The sequence below is a fragment of the Oncorhynchus clarkii genome, chromosome 9 (genome assembly GCF_045791955.1).
Source record: "Oncorhynchus clarkii lewisi isolate Uvic-CL-2024 chromosome 9, UVic_Ocla_1.0, whole genome shotgun sequence".
NCBI lineage: Eukaryota > Metazoa > Chordata > Actinopteri > Salmoniformes > Salmonidae > Oncorhynchus > Oncorhynchus clarkii.
Genome location: NC_092155.1, coordinates 67,155,200 through 67,170,070, shown reverse-complemented (window position 1 = coordinate 67,170,070; position 14,871 = coordinate 67,155,200). Strand labels below are relative to the sequence as shown.

The 14,871-nt window shown below is 45.2% G+C and overlaps 1 protein-coding gene across 1 annotated transcript in view; it reads right to left on the bottom strand.

Annotated features, from left to right (window-relative positions):
• Nucleotides 1-4,159: 4,159 nt before the first annotated feature.
• LOC139416816 (nuclear receptor subfamily 1 group D member 1-like) overlaps nt 4,160-14,871 on the bottom strand; it is a 29,806-nt gene continuing 19,094 nt past the window's right edge. Inside the window, exons 2-8 of the mRNA XM_071165895.1 lie at nt 13,891-14,202; nt 13,597-13,685; nt 13,330-13,474; nt 6,681-7,276; nt 6,271-6,456; nt 5,885-6,095; nt 4,160-5,653 (exon numbers count right to left, since the gene is read on the bottom strand). Of these exons, the coding sequence (XP_071021996.1) occupies nt 5,454-5,653; nt 5,885-6,095; nt 6,271-6,456; nt 6,681-7,276; nt 13,330-13,474; nt 13,597-13,685; nt 13,891-14,202 (1,739 nt within the window). The 3' untranslated portion in view covers nt 4,160-5,453. The remainder of the gene's footprint in view (nt 5,654-5,884; nt 6,096-6,270; nt 6,457-6,680; nt 7,277-13,329; nt 13,475-13,596; nt 13,686-13,890; nt 14,203-14,871) is intronic.

Below are 14,871 nucleotides of genomic sequence, written 5' to 3'. Positions count from 1 at the left end.
CATCATTCTAATGGAATCCAGAAAGAACAACACCCTGTCCCTTTCTCTGTGATCATCATTCTAATGGAATCCAGAAAGAACAAAACCCTGTCTCTTTCTCTGTGATCATCATTCTAATGGAATCCAGAAAGAACAAAACCCTGTCTCTTTCTCTGTGATCATCATTCTAATGGAATCCAGAAAGAACAAAACCCTGTCCCTTTCTCTGTGATGTCATTCTAATGGAATCCAGAAAGAACCAAACCCTGTCACTTTCTCTGTGATGTCATTCTAATGGAATCCAGAAAGAACAAAACCCTGTCTCTTTCTCTGTGATCATCATTCTAATGGACTCCAGAAAGAACAAAACCCTGTCTCTTTCTCTGTGATCATCATTCTAATGGAATCCAGAAATAACAAAACCCTGTTTCTTTCTCTGTGATCATCATTCTAATGGAATCCAGAAATAACAAAACCCTGTCTCTTTCTCTGTGATCATCATTCTAATGGAATCCAGAAATAACAACACCCTGTCTCTTTCTCTGTGATCATCATTCTAATGGAATCCAGAAATAACAAAACCCTGTCTCTCTCTGTGATCATCATTCTAATGGAATCCAGAAAGAACAACACCCTGTCCCTTTCTCTGTGATGTTATTTTAATGGAATCCAGAAAGAACAACACCCTGTCCCTTTCTCTGTGATGTCATTTTAATGGAATCCAGAAAGAACAACACCCTGTCCCTTTCTCTGTGATGTCATTTTAATGGAATCCAGAAAGAACAACACCCTGTCCCTTTCTCTGTGATGTCATTTTAATGGAATCCAGAAAGAACAACACCCTGTCCCTTTCTCTGTGATGTCATTTTAATGGAATCCAGAAAGAACAACACCCTGTCCCTTTCTCTGTGATCATCATTCTAATGGAATCCAGAAATAACAAAACCCTGTCTCTTTCTCTGTGATCATCATTTTAATGGAATCCAGAAAGAACAACACCCTGTCCCTTTCTCTGTGATCATCATTCTAATGGAATCCAGAAATAACAAAACCCTGTCTCTTTCTCTGTGATCATCATTTTAATGGAATCCAGAAAGAACAACACCCTGTCCCTTTCTCTGTGATCATCATTCTAATGGAATCCAGAAATAACAAAACCCTGTCTCTTTCTCTGTGATCATCATTTTAATGGAATCCAGAAAGAACAACACCCTGTCCCTTTCTCTGTGATCATCATTCTAATGGAATCCAGAAATAACAAAACCCTGTCTCTTTCTCTGTGATCATCATTTTAATGGAATCCAGAAAGAACAACACCCTGTCCCTTTCTCTGTGATCATCATTCTAATGGAATCCAGAAATAACAAAACCCTGTCTCTTTCTCTGTGATCATCATTTTAATGGAATCCAGAAAGAACAACACCCTGTCCCTTTCTCTGTGATCATCATTCTAATGGAATCCAGAAATAACAAAACCCTGTCTCTCTCTGTGATCATCATTCTAATGGAATCCAGAAATAACAAAACCCTGTCCCTTTCTCTGTGATGTCATTCTAATGGAATCCAGAAATAACAAAACCCTGTCTCTTTCTCTGTGATCATCATTCTAATGGAATCCAGAAATAACAAAACCCTGTCTCTTTCTCTGTGATCATCATTCTAATGGAATCCAGAAATAACAAAACCCTGTCCCTTTCTCTGTGATGTCATTCTAATGGAATCCAGAAATAACAAAACCCTGTCTCTTTCTCTGTGATCATCATTTTAATGGAATCCAGAAAGAACAACACCCTGTCCCTTTCTCTGTGATCATCATTCTAATGGAATCCAGAAATAACAAAACCCTGTCTCTCTCTGTGATCATCATTCTAATGGAATCCAGAAATAACAAAACCCTGTCCCTTTCTCTGTGATGTCATTCTAATGGAATCCAGAAATAACAAAACCCTGTCTCTTTCTCTGTGATCATCATTTTAATGGAATCCAGAAAGAACAACACCCTGTCCCTTTCTCTGTGATCATCATTCTAATGGAATCCAGAAATAACAAAACCCTGTCTCTTTCTCTGTGATCATCATTTTAATGGAATCCAGAAAGAACAACACCCTGTCTCTTTCTCTGTGATCATCATTTTAATGGAATCCAGAAAGAACAACACCCTGTCCCTTTCTCTGTGATCATCATTCTAATGGAATCCAGAAATAACAAAACCCTGTCTCTTTCTCTGTGATCATCATTTTAATGGAATCCAGAAAGAACAACACCCTGTCCCTTTCTCTGTGATCATCATTCTAATGGAATCCAGAAATAACAAAACCCTGTCTCTCTCTGTGATCATCATTCTAATGGAATCCAGAAATAACAAAACCCTGTCCCTTTCTCTGTGATGTCATTCTAATGGAATCCAGAAATAACAAAACCCTGTCTCTTTCTCTGTGATGTCATTCTAATGGAATCCAGAAATAACAAAACCCTGTCCCTTTCTCTGTGATGTCATTCTAATGGAATCCAGAAAGAACAAAACCCTGTTTCTTTCTCTGTGATGTCATTCTAATGGAATCCAGAAAGAACAAAACCCTGTTTCTTTCTCTGTGATGTCATTCTAATGGAATCCAGAAATAACAAAACCCTGTTTCTTTCTCTGTGATGTCATTCTAATGGAATCCAGAAAGAACAAAACCCTGTCTCTTTCTCTGTGATCATCATTCTAATGGACTCCAGAAAGAACAAAACCCTGTCCTCAAACATTTACATCAAAAGGTGCAAAGTTATGGGCAAAGACACAAAACAACCACATCAAATTAAATATTGTTCTTGATCAAATAACATAGAAAACAACCACTTTTCATGCAGCATTAATTTACCATCCTTACAAACCACTTAATGTACATTACTTTACTGTACATAGGCTGGTCATCTAGGTTTATACCTGTAGACTTTCTATCACCATGAAGAAAAACAATGACCACTACAGAAATTGAGTACATTGAGACATCAAGTGGTTTGTGATGATGTGATGATGGGCTGTGGTAAAGCATGGTGCTTGCAATGCTAAGGTTGTGGGTTTGATTCCCATGGTGGACCAGTACAAAAAAGTATGAAAATGTATAGACTCACAACTGTAAGTTGCTCTAGATAAGAGTGTCTACTAAATTGGAAAAGGAATGAATAGACTATTTACATTTTCATATAGAAATAACTTACATTTTCAAAGTACTTGAAGAAACTGGTAAACATACACTACCATTCTAAAGTTTGGGGTCACTTAGAAATGTCCTTGTTTTTGAAAGAAAGCAAATTTATTAAATAGTACCCTCAAAACACCAGTCTCAACGTCAACAGTGAAGAGGCGACTCCGGGATGCTGGCCTTCTAGGCAGAGTTGCAAGGAAATAGACATATCTCAGACTGACCAATAAAAAGAAAAGATTAAGGTGGGCAAAATAACACAGACACTGGACAGAGGAACTCTGCCTAGAAGGCCAGCATCCAGAGTCGCCTCTTCACTGTTGACATTGAGACTGGTGTTTGCAGGTCCTATTTAATGAAGCTGCCAGTTGAGGACTTGTGAGGCATTTTTTATGTCCGCAAAAAAAATCACAGCACCCCTACCCCCAAACTACTTCTCGCGGCTATGTCCTTATGCTTCCAAAACCGTACTGCAAGTGATGCATGTTCATTTTCAGACCGAATGTCGCGGCTCTTAACAAAACTCCCCCCTACAGAAGAGGCCTTCCTTCAATGACTCTTATGTGTAATATAATGGAACTGAGTCAAGACCAGGAGCTACACTTGCAGAACATCCAGAATATATATTTTTTGCATAATAATCTATTCAGAAATTATTATGTAATGATGATTCGTGCATAACATTATTGTTTATTCCAAAAATCTGAAATGCATGGAAGTATGTATAATTGTAGCCTACTACTGAGAATCCGTTTGTCTCTCTTTAACAATTTGAAAGGCAGTAAGCGGTATAGGCACTAGTCAGTCTGATTTAGGACTTGATTTTTACTGCGGTATTTTCATAGATTAAGTACTAAATTGGGTCAGTGTGTTGTACGGCATTAGTGAAGCAGAGTTTTTGTGGAAACCTGCATATCATGGAATGTAAGGATTTTAGATTTGTTATGTTAGATTGTTCTGGGACACCAAAGAAGAAACACAAGGCGGAATTCAATAGGTACATCATTTCATCTTTATATCATTTCTGTGGAAGAACAAGAAGAAACAACATTTACAAACAATAGATGTGCTCAGATCTGGAGCAATCAGGTAAGATCCTTATTCACCCCGAGTCTCTTTTTCAGTTTGTATGACAGACCTTGGGGATGGGGATAGGGGAGAATGTGCATGTTGTGGAGTGAGGAGAGCTGGTGAATTCAGGGACTCTGCTGGTTTGATTCAATATGCGATCTGATCTGACACCTTTGTGAGTTATGAAAATGCATGCACTCACTACTCTACTCTGGATAAGTGTCTGCTAATGACACATCCCTCTCACCAATATAATACAGAGCCCTCTTCAACATGACTTTCTCCAGTGCATAGTCCATTTCTTCATTGCCAACCCCCACCCTTTAGAGAGTCAATAACATTTCTATAGGCTCTAATCCATAAACTTGTCTTATGTACTGTGATTTTGCCCAGCAGTTCCACCATATATTGTTATTATTTGAATAAGACAATGTATTATTTACAACAACAAAATAATCTGAACAAAATGGAGTACAAAACCCAACAAGCTTGGAGACACAGTGCTGTCTCTGTCTCCATTAAACCTGATGCAGATGTAACAATACACAGAAAATAGCATTTCTATATGAAATCCAAGGCTGTTGAATATATAGACTTAATTGCATATTTAAACCCCAGACGTGTTTGTAAGTGAAATGGGAGTCATATGATCTTAAGTGTAAAGTTGATCTATGTATTATTATATATACAGGATCTCTTTCTCTTATTCACACATTAAACCCCCACACATTCAGTCACCAATAATGGTCCCTGACACATCATTGTCCACATCTTCTCTGATTCTCTCTCAACTGTGGTTTGGCGATGGTCAGTAGATTAGGAATGAGTTAAACAAGTAAGTGAACAAACAGTCTTTTGGTCTCTGGGTAAACAGCAATACACATGAATCTGTCCAGGAGGGTAACGGTGAGCGTAAAACACTACGTTCTAACAGACCATCTTTCAACAAGTGGAGATCTTGAGGTTATTTGTGTGTGTGTGTGTGTGTGTGCGTGTGCGTGTGTGTGTGTGTGTGTGTGTATAAGTGTGCATGAAAACAGGATGACGATCAAAATCTGTTCAATATTGTATTTTTTAAAACATGCTTCTTGAATATATATATTTTGATTTGCCCAAGTCATCATTGTTCTTCTCATGGAAAGTCTCTGGAAAGTCCTGCCCTAGAAAGTGGTGGTGGGCAAGTTGTGATTGGCTGTGTGTGTGTATCAGGGCTGTTCAGGGGTCAATGCGGAAGGCCAGCAGCTTGTCTGAGTGCAGGTTGTTGAGGGTGTGCAGGTCGGGCAGGCGCAGGAGCAGCTTGGGGAATATGGCTGCGCTCTCTTCAGGACGACGGCGGTGGATGAGAGAACGCATGGCGCGGATCAACCCTTCCTGGAGCTGTTCCACTGCACCCATGTCAGCGATGCCTGAACGGTCTGAGAAGACGAGAGGAGACAGGGTGAGAGTTTGTTTGAGAAACACCAATATCTATTTATGGATGTTGGCACAGCTTTGTGGTTGGTTAGTTTATCGCTATGCTGATGATTAAATACAAAAATATATTCGAAAAAAAATGACACCATTCATGTTACAAATGTAAGCCTATCTCCATACTGGTCAAGGTGCAAATGCAATACTATAAGGAATTAAACAGCTCTTTGTCTCACCTGCAGAGACCAGCACGACGGCCATGAACAAAGCCATCTCTTCAGGCTCCAGCCTTAGAGTTCCCAGCTTCTCACTGAAGTCAAACATGGAGTTGAGCAGCGCCCCCATTCCCAGCGCCCGCAGGGAGGACAGAGGGTATGTCTGGCTGTTCAGGAAAGTCACCGTCCTCTCCTCAGGGTTGAACAGGGTGCAGTACCTCACCATCAACACCTGACCAAGACATAAGACACAATGGAAGGTTAGCCAACAGGGAGTGGGATTAAATGTATTGGGAGAGAAAATGAAGAGGTATTTTTTACTTAATTTCAGCTGCAGTTACAAACATCTGTTTTAGGGCCGGTTTCCCAGATAAAGCCTAGTCCTGGACTAACCAAGCAGTTATTACCTGGAAGGTGCCTGATTTGAGCAGCATGACCTGGTCGTGCTGGCTGAGCTCCTGGAAGCCAGGGATGCCCTTAGCGAACTCCACCACTTCCCTCACTGCTGGGGTGAAACACTGGGAGAAAGATTCCCATACCTGCTGGCCGGAACGACTGGCCGCAGAGACAGGACACGCATTGAGAGGACAAGCCTGAGAGAGTTAAGAGAGGGTTAGATAGAGCGGGAAAGTTATCTACGTCACTTGCTTTGGCAATGTTAACATATGTTTCCCATGCCAATAAAGCCCCTTGAATTTAATTGAATTTAATTGAGCGTTAGATACAGATAGATTATAATCACACTATACTATTTGTTTTGCAGCTTAACAAAAGTCAAGTTTAAGACCAACTTTATAACAACTCTCCATTTACTCACCAGCACTTTGGTGCCCGCTGCTAACTTCCATGGACAGGAAGTCTGAGTTTGGGTCTCTTGGGTCTCTTCCTTAATGGAGAAACAGTTGTGATTGGTCGAGCTGCCCCGTTGAGGCGTGTCGATATTGGACTGTCCATGATTCTGATTGGATGTCGCAGGGTAACTATAGCAACAGTTGTCCACAGAAGGGAATGTATGGTGGTTGTCATTGGTTACTGAGCAGCAAGGGGCGGGGCCTGCAGGACAGGACTGATACCCTTGGGTAGAGCCGGAGTGGGGGGAGCCATGGAAGTTCTCCTGAGATGCGTAACTCTTGAAGGGGCAGGATGTTGGGAGGTTGTTATTGTTGTTATTGATGTTGATGCCCAACTTGGCTGCCCTGTCTTGGCTGCTGGCGAAGATGTCCTGATAGGACCGTGAGATGGCTCTGATTGCCTCTTTAGAGGGAACCTCTGCTGAGCTGGGAGGGGCTTCGGAGATAGGGGAGGAGTCTACGTCCATGGTGGTGTTAGACTCGTTCAGGCTGTTCATGTAGCTTTGCATCTCCTCCAGAAGCCTCTGCTTCTCCCTCTTAGGGATACGGCCAAAACGCACAGCTGAGGAAGACAAACAGAAGGAAATGGACAAATGGACTTGGAGTAATGTGTTTAAATGGTCTGTACAGAAACCAAAATATTCACACATATCCTTGAATACTAAAATGTGTTAATTGTATCTGGCTGTCTCTTCAATATGGATGGATCTGAGCAGATTGTGTTAGTCTTGTAATGGACCCCACAACTCCATCTCCTCCTCCCGATCCCCTCTCCTCCTCCCTATCCCCTCTCCTCCTCCCTATCCCCTCTCCTCCTCCCTATCCCCTCTCCTCCTCCCTACTCCCTCTCTTCCTCCCTACCCTCCTCCCTATCCCCTCTCCTCCTTCCTATCCCCTCTCCTCCTCCCTATCCCCTCTCCTCCTCCCTACTCCCTCTCTTCCTCCCTACCCTCCTCCCTATCCCCTCTCCTCCTTCCTATCCCCTCTCCTCCTCCCTACTCCCTCTCTTCCTCCCTACCCTCCTCCCTATCCCCTCTCCTCCTTCCTATCCGCTCTCCTCCTCCCTACTCCCTCTCCTCCCTATACCCCCTCTCCTCCCTATTCCCCTCCTCTCCTCCTCCCTATCCCCTCTCCTCCTTCATACCCCCTCTCCTCCCTATACCCCCTCTCCTCCCTATTCCCCTCCTCCTCCTCCCGATCCCCTCTCATCCTCCCTATCCCCTCTCCTCCTCCCTGCTCCCTCTCTTCCTCCCTACCCTCCTCCCTATCCCCTCTCCTCCTTCCTATCCCCTCTCCTCCTCCCTACTCCCTCTCTTCCTCCCTACCCTCCTCCCTATCCCCTCTCCTCCTTCCTATCCCCTCTCCTCCTCCCTATCCCCTCTCCTCCTCCCTACTCCCTCTCTTCCTCCCTACCCTCCTCCCTATCCCCTCTCCTCCTTCCTATCCCCTCTCCTCCTCCCTACTCCCTCTCTTCCTCCCTACCTTCCTCCCTATCCCCTCTCCTCCTTCCTATCAGCTCTCCTCCTCCCTACTCCCTCTCCTCCCTATACCCCCTCTCCTCCCTATTCCCCTCCTCCTCTCCTCCTCCCTATCCCCTCTCCTCCTTTATACCCCCTCTCCTCCCTATACCCCCTCTCCTCCCTATTCCCCTCCTCCTCCTTATCCCTTCTCCTCCTCCCTACTCCCTCTCCTCCTCCCTACCCTCCTCCCTATCCCCTCTCCTCCTCCCTACTCTCTCTCCTCCTCCCTATCCCCTCTCCTCCTCCCTACTCCCTCTCTTCCTCCCTACCCTCCTCCCTATCCCCTCTCCTCCTCCCTATCCCCTCTCCTTCTTCTTATCCCCTCTCCTCCTTCCTATCCCCACTCCTCCTTCCTATCCCCTCTCCTCCTTCATACCCCCTCTCCTCCCTATTCCCCTCCTCCTCCCTATCCCCTCTCCTTCTCCGTACCCCCTCTTCTCCTTATTCCCCCCTCTAAAAATATCCATCTGCTGGAGATGTAATTGACAGACCCCCTCTCTCTCCTCCTCTCCATCTCTCTCTCCGTCTCTCCTTCCTTCCCTCCCTCCTTCTCTGCTCTGTAAGTAGGGCAGTGGGTCATCATGAACGTGATGTCACTGCTACTGTGGCGGACAGAGAAAAAGAGAGAGAGGCTCTCCGCACGCAGGAAGGAGAGGTTGCAGAGAATGAGGGATGGAGGAAGGAGAGGTTACAGTGAAGGAGGGGGTAAGTGACAGTGAAGAGGAGGAGTGAAGTAGAGGATTACAGAAAGAAAGTGGTGAATGAGGAGAGTGAGACGCCACAAGGTGGAGTGTGAGATAAGAAGTAGACTTCATACGGCAGTCCTGCCTCATGAGAGTTCTCCAACCAAGCCAGCACAATGCATGAGGCAAAATGTAAATAATGTATAAGAATTATTAATAAGAGTGCAATCATGAACTTATGTTGTAGAAACAAACTAACTTACAGTGTTTGAGGGCAAAATAAGATACTGCACTATGCTATGACATTGGAGGAGTTATCTGTGTGTTGCTTTAGTTACAGATGTGAACATCTGTGGTAAAGATCCAATGCAGCCTTTTTTATCTCAATATCAAATTATTTCTGGGGAACAATTAAGTACCTTACTGTGATTGTTTTCAATTAAAATGGAAAAAAATAAGAAAATAATAGCTTCTGGGGGTGCTTTGCTGCAGGAGGCACTGGCGCACTTCACAAAATAGATGGCATCATGAGGCAGGAAAATTATGCGGATATATTGAAGCAACATCTCAAGACATCAGTCAGTTAAAGTTTGGTCGCAAATGGGTCTTCCAAATGAACAATGACCCCAAGCATATGTCCACAGTTGTGGCAAAATGGCTTAAGGACAACAAAGTCAAGGTATTGGAGTGGCCATCACAAAGCCCTGACCTCAATCCTATACATTTGTGGGCAGAACTGAAAAAGTGTGTGCGAGCAAGGAGGCCTACAAACCTGACTCAGTTACACCAGCTCTGTCAGGATGAATGGGCCAAAATTCACCCAAATTATTGTGGGAAGCTTGTGGAAGGCTACCGGACACGTTTGACCCAAGTTAATACATTTAAAGGCAATGCTACCAAATACTAATTGAGTGTATGTAAACTTCTGACCCACTGGGAATGTGATGAAATAAATAAAAGCTGAAATAAATCATTCTCTCTACTATTATTCTGACATTTCACATTCTTAAAATAAAGTGGAGATCCTAACTGACCTAAGACAGGGAATTTTTACTAGGATTAAATGTCAGGAGTTTTATGAAAAACTGAGTTTAAATGTATTTGGCTAAGTTGTATGTAAACTTCCGACTTCAACTGTATATAATAAACACAGGATATTCATTTTTTTACTGTACTAGGCCTTTAATATATCTGGCATCATTACATGATCGGTTGGGTCTCTGCACTGTCCCTAAAGATCATCGACCTAGATCGAGCTAAAGGGCTATACACAGTGGCATGAGGTTAGAGGAGATCTGCTATGTTAGTTTATATGGATTTACTATTATATGTCAAGAAATGAGTCTGTAGCGTCTAGTCATTACAGTATGGACTGTATCTTTAAGAAGACTAACAGGTTTCAGGGAGGGAAAGTATGCCACTACTGTGCCAACTGACTGAAATATTTGCCTTGCCTATACGGTATCATAAGACACAGAATCACACATCATCAGGCTCCTGAGAATTTAGGGCGTATTCTTTCATGTGGACTGCAGGCAGTTGACTGAGGTTTTCCTGTTTTCGCAACAGTTGCAGCAGAAGGAAAGAGGTTTCTAGGTTGCGGTTCTTGACAATTGCGAGAACATATTTTTTAATAGGGTCAATATGAGTGTTTGTTCCCTTAAAAAAACTCTACACTACCCTCATTTCTTGTACTCAACCTTTGTGCAACCAAACTGTCGACCGCATGCATAAATCACGCTTGGTTCTCTCATAGATTAAGCAATATAGAGAACTAGAGATAACTACAACAATACTGACAGGAAGAAGAGTAGAAGACAGGCAAACTATTTGAACGAAGTCACGAGGAACCACTATTTCTGCTATGCTTTTTTAGATAAACCGAAACGTATTCTCGTAATCTGCTATGATTGGGCAATTTATCAATATTTTGCTTATTAAGACTAAAAGCGTAGGATACGATTGATTAATTGCGTGTCAAGGACAGGCTGTTTTGTTCCTGCATCTCAAGCTTAATTGTTTGCTGTATCCCTAATTAATTCCACAAGATGTTATAAGGGCAAACAGTACACAAGGTAATCAAGTTGACCCTGTTCCAATTTCCCAAAATAATTCCTGTTTGCTGCAGTTTTCTGGATGACAGATAGCTTTTGGGACTTCAAGGCTCCTGTTCTCATAAATCACTGTCGGAGAGGAGAGTGGGATGGGGGTGAGGAGAGTGGGATAGAGGAAGAGCACAGGATGAAAGTGGGATGGAGGAGAGGAGAGTGTGATGTAGGCAGAGGAGAGTGTGATGGAGGGAGGGGAGAGTGTGATGGGGAAGAGGAGAGTGTGATGGGGAGAGGAGAGTGGGATAGAGGAGAGGAGAGTGGGATGGAGGGAGAGGAGAGTGTGATGGAGGAGAGGAGAGTGGGATGGAGGAGGGGTGAGTGGGATGGAGGGAGGGGAGAGTGGGATGGAGGGAGAGGAGAGTGGGATGGAGGAGAGGAGAGTGGGATGGAGGGAGAAGCGAGTGGGATGGAGGAGAGGAGAGTGGGATGGAGGGAGATGAGAGTGGGATGGAGGAGAGGACAGTGGGATGGGAGGAGAGTGGGATGGAGGAGAGGAGAGGGGGATGGAGGCAGAGAGTGGGATGGGGAGGAGAGTGGGATGGAGAGGAGAGTGGGATGGAGGAGAGTGGGATGGAGGCAGAAGAGAGTGTGATGGAGGGAGAGGAGAGAGGGATGGAGGGAGAGGAGAGTGGGTTGGAGGAGAGGAGAGTGGGATGGGGAGAGGAGAGTGGGATGGAGGGAGAGGAGAGTGGGATGGAGGCAGAGGAGAGTGGGATGGGGAGAGGAGAGTGGGATGGAGGGAGAGGAGAGTGGGATGGAGGGAGAGGACAGTGGGATGGAGGAGAGGAGAGTGGGATGGAGGGAGAGGAGAGTGGGATGGAGGGAGAGGAGAGTGGGTTGGAGGAGAGGAGAGTGGGATGGAGGGAGAGGAGAGTGGGTTGGAGGAGAGGAGAGTGGGATGGGAGAGGAGAGTGGGATGGAGGGAGGGAGAGGAGTGTGGGATGGAGGAGAGGAGAGTGGGATGGAGGAGAGGAGAGTGCGATGGGGAGAGGAGAGTAGGATGGAGGGAGGGAGAGGAGAGTGGGATGGAGGAGAGGAGAGTGGGATGGGGAGAGGAGAGTGGGATGGGGAGAGGAGAGTGGGATGGAGGGAGAAGAGAGTGGGATGGAGGAGAGGAGAGTGGGATGGAGGGAGAGGAGAGTGGGATGGAGGAGAGGACAGTGGGATGGGGAGGAGAGTGGGATGGAGGAGAGGAGAGGGGGATGGAGGCAGAAAGTGGGATGGGGAGGAGAGTGGGATGGAGAGGAGAGTGGGATGGAGGAGAGTGGGATGGAGGCAGAAGAGAGTGTGATGGAGGCAGAGGAGAGTAGGATGGAGGGAGAGGAGAGTGGGATGGAGGAGAGTGGGATGGAGGAGAGGAGAGTGGGATGGAGGGAGAGGAGAGTGGGATGGAGGGAGAGGAGAGTGGGTTGGAGGAGAGGAGAGTGGGATGGAGGCAGAGGAGAGTGGGTTGGAGGAGAGGAGAGTGGGATGGGAGAGGAGAGTGGGATGGAGGGAGGGAGAGGAGAGTGGGATGGAGGGAGGGAGAAGAGAGTGGGATGGAGGGAGGGAGAGGAGAGTGGGATGGAGGAGAGGAGAGTGGGATGGAGGAGAGGAGAGTGGGATGGGGAGAGGAGAGTAGGATGGAGGGAGGGAGAGGAGAGTGGGATGGAGGAGAGGAGAGTGGGATGGGGAGAGGAGAGTGGGATGGGGAGAGGAGAGTGGGATGGAGGGAGGGAGAGAAGAGTGGGATGGAGGAGAGGAGAGTGGGATGGGGAGAGGAGAGTGGGATGGAGGAAGAGCACAGGAGGAGAGCTCATGGAACATGGAGGAGAAGAACATGGAGAGGAGCAGGGACAAGAGAGAGAGGAGGAATCTGAACAAGAAAAAGACAGACCGACTTTGAAACCTTTGAATGAGCAAGAGGCTGTGTGGATATAGGGTATTTTCCTAAGTCTGCCCTTCAACAGTAGGCCAGTGCAATGTCTCAGGTGAAAGATGTATTGTTTTATTTTACCTTTATTTAACTAGGCAAGTCAGTTAAGAACAAATTCTTATTTACAATGACAGCCTAGGAACAGTGGGTTAACTGCCTGTTCAGGGGCAGAACGACAGACTTTTACCTTGTCAGCCCTGGGATTCGATCTAGCAACCTTTCGGTTACTGGCCCAACACTCTAATCACTAGACTACCTGCCGATAAAAAGATAAGGTGCAGTGCTGATGGAACTTGTAACTGATAAACACTCATTGGATGGCCTCAAAAGACTCTCTGCCCCATTTTGAGCCTGCACTACCATTAAGATTTCACTATAACTCTTACCATCTCTGGACATGCCAACGAAGAGGCATTTCTTGAAGCGACAGTGTTGGCAACGGTTGCGGTTCATTCTCATGATGAGGCAGTTCTCATTTTTCACACACATCTTGTAGTTGATATTCTGCTGGATGCTGCGACGGAAGAAACCCTAGACAGGAAATACAAGCAGATGTACAGTTAGTTTGCATCCTGGTTGGTTTTTATGGTAATATAGACTGTGTAATGTAATCATATTATATACAGTTTGTGTTTATTTGTCAGGGTCTTTACCTTGCAACCCTCACAAGCGTGCACTCCGTAGTGGAACCCAGATGCAATGTCTCCACACACTTTGCACAGAAGCACTATCCCACCAGCCTCTGTAGACATAGCAAGAGAGAGGCACAGATAATCAGAAATGTGATCAGATCAGTGAGCCTACGAGGGTGAATACCAACCAATTGTACAAGCAACAAAAGATGTGTACAGTCAGCTAAAAGATGCAGGGGACATGGGTCATGGATAAGGTGGATATTCAGGTTCAGGAAGTAAAGAGGGAAAATAACACATTGGTAAACAACTCACTGGTGAAAGTTCCTGTGAATCCACATGGTCTTGTCCCAGCGATGGGGTGTTGGTAGGTGTCCTGGTGGGTGGATGTTGATGTAGCCACATTGTAGACTTCTGGGAACTGGAACACCAGTTTGGAAGATGGAGGGGTACATCTTCCTCCCCTCTGGCCCTTCAGGGACCCCAGGTGCCCGAGCTCTGTGAAGGTGATCTCCTCTGGGGAGGAGGGCTGGGAGTGGGAGGGGGGGGGGGACTCGGTCTGGTACCCACTGGACGGGCTGCCTGGGCTGGCACTGCCAGAGGAGCCCGCATACAGAATAACACCACCTGTTCACAAAACAGAGACAGTGCAGGGAGTTAGTCAGGTAGCTGGCACAAAATAGCTGATAAGTTTGCTCTGAAAAGGAGTTTAAAGTATCAAAGTGCATGCTGTAGTTTAGGATGCCATTTTCAACAAGCAAAAACCTTAATTTGAAAGGGCTGTACTGAATTCATTTTGGTGTCGAAAAATAGTGTGTAACATGTTTTGGAACAGCAAGTTTTATGTGATGTCATGTTGCACATCCCTCTGACCCTGCAAAGGAGGTCAGCTCTGAGAATGTGCTGCAAGCGTCCTGCCTCATCATATGATATGAATTTAATAGGTATAATTGTGCATTCAAGCACATGCAGGGTGTGGAGCAAGGTAAAACATGTGGGAAACAGCGCATTGCTTTTGTGCCAACCAAATTCTAAATATGCACATTTTTCCAACAGTGGTGTGTTTCCAACAAACTGACTCGATGGAGAATTAAAATCAGTGTATGATTATGTACTTTTTTCTGCTTACGTTTTCATGTAGGCCTACCGAATAAAAATCGAATATTCAATGTGTTTCGTCACATTTTCAAATTTTCAAACAAATTTGCATTAAATATAAAACGTGACTACTCTGGTTTTGGCACGTGCGCGCTGTAGCCAATAGCTCGCAGATACAGTGAAGGGTAGGCTGTGTGT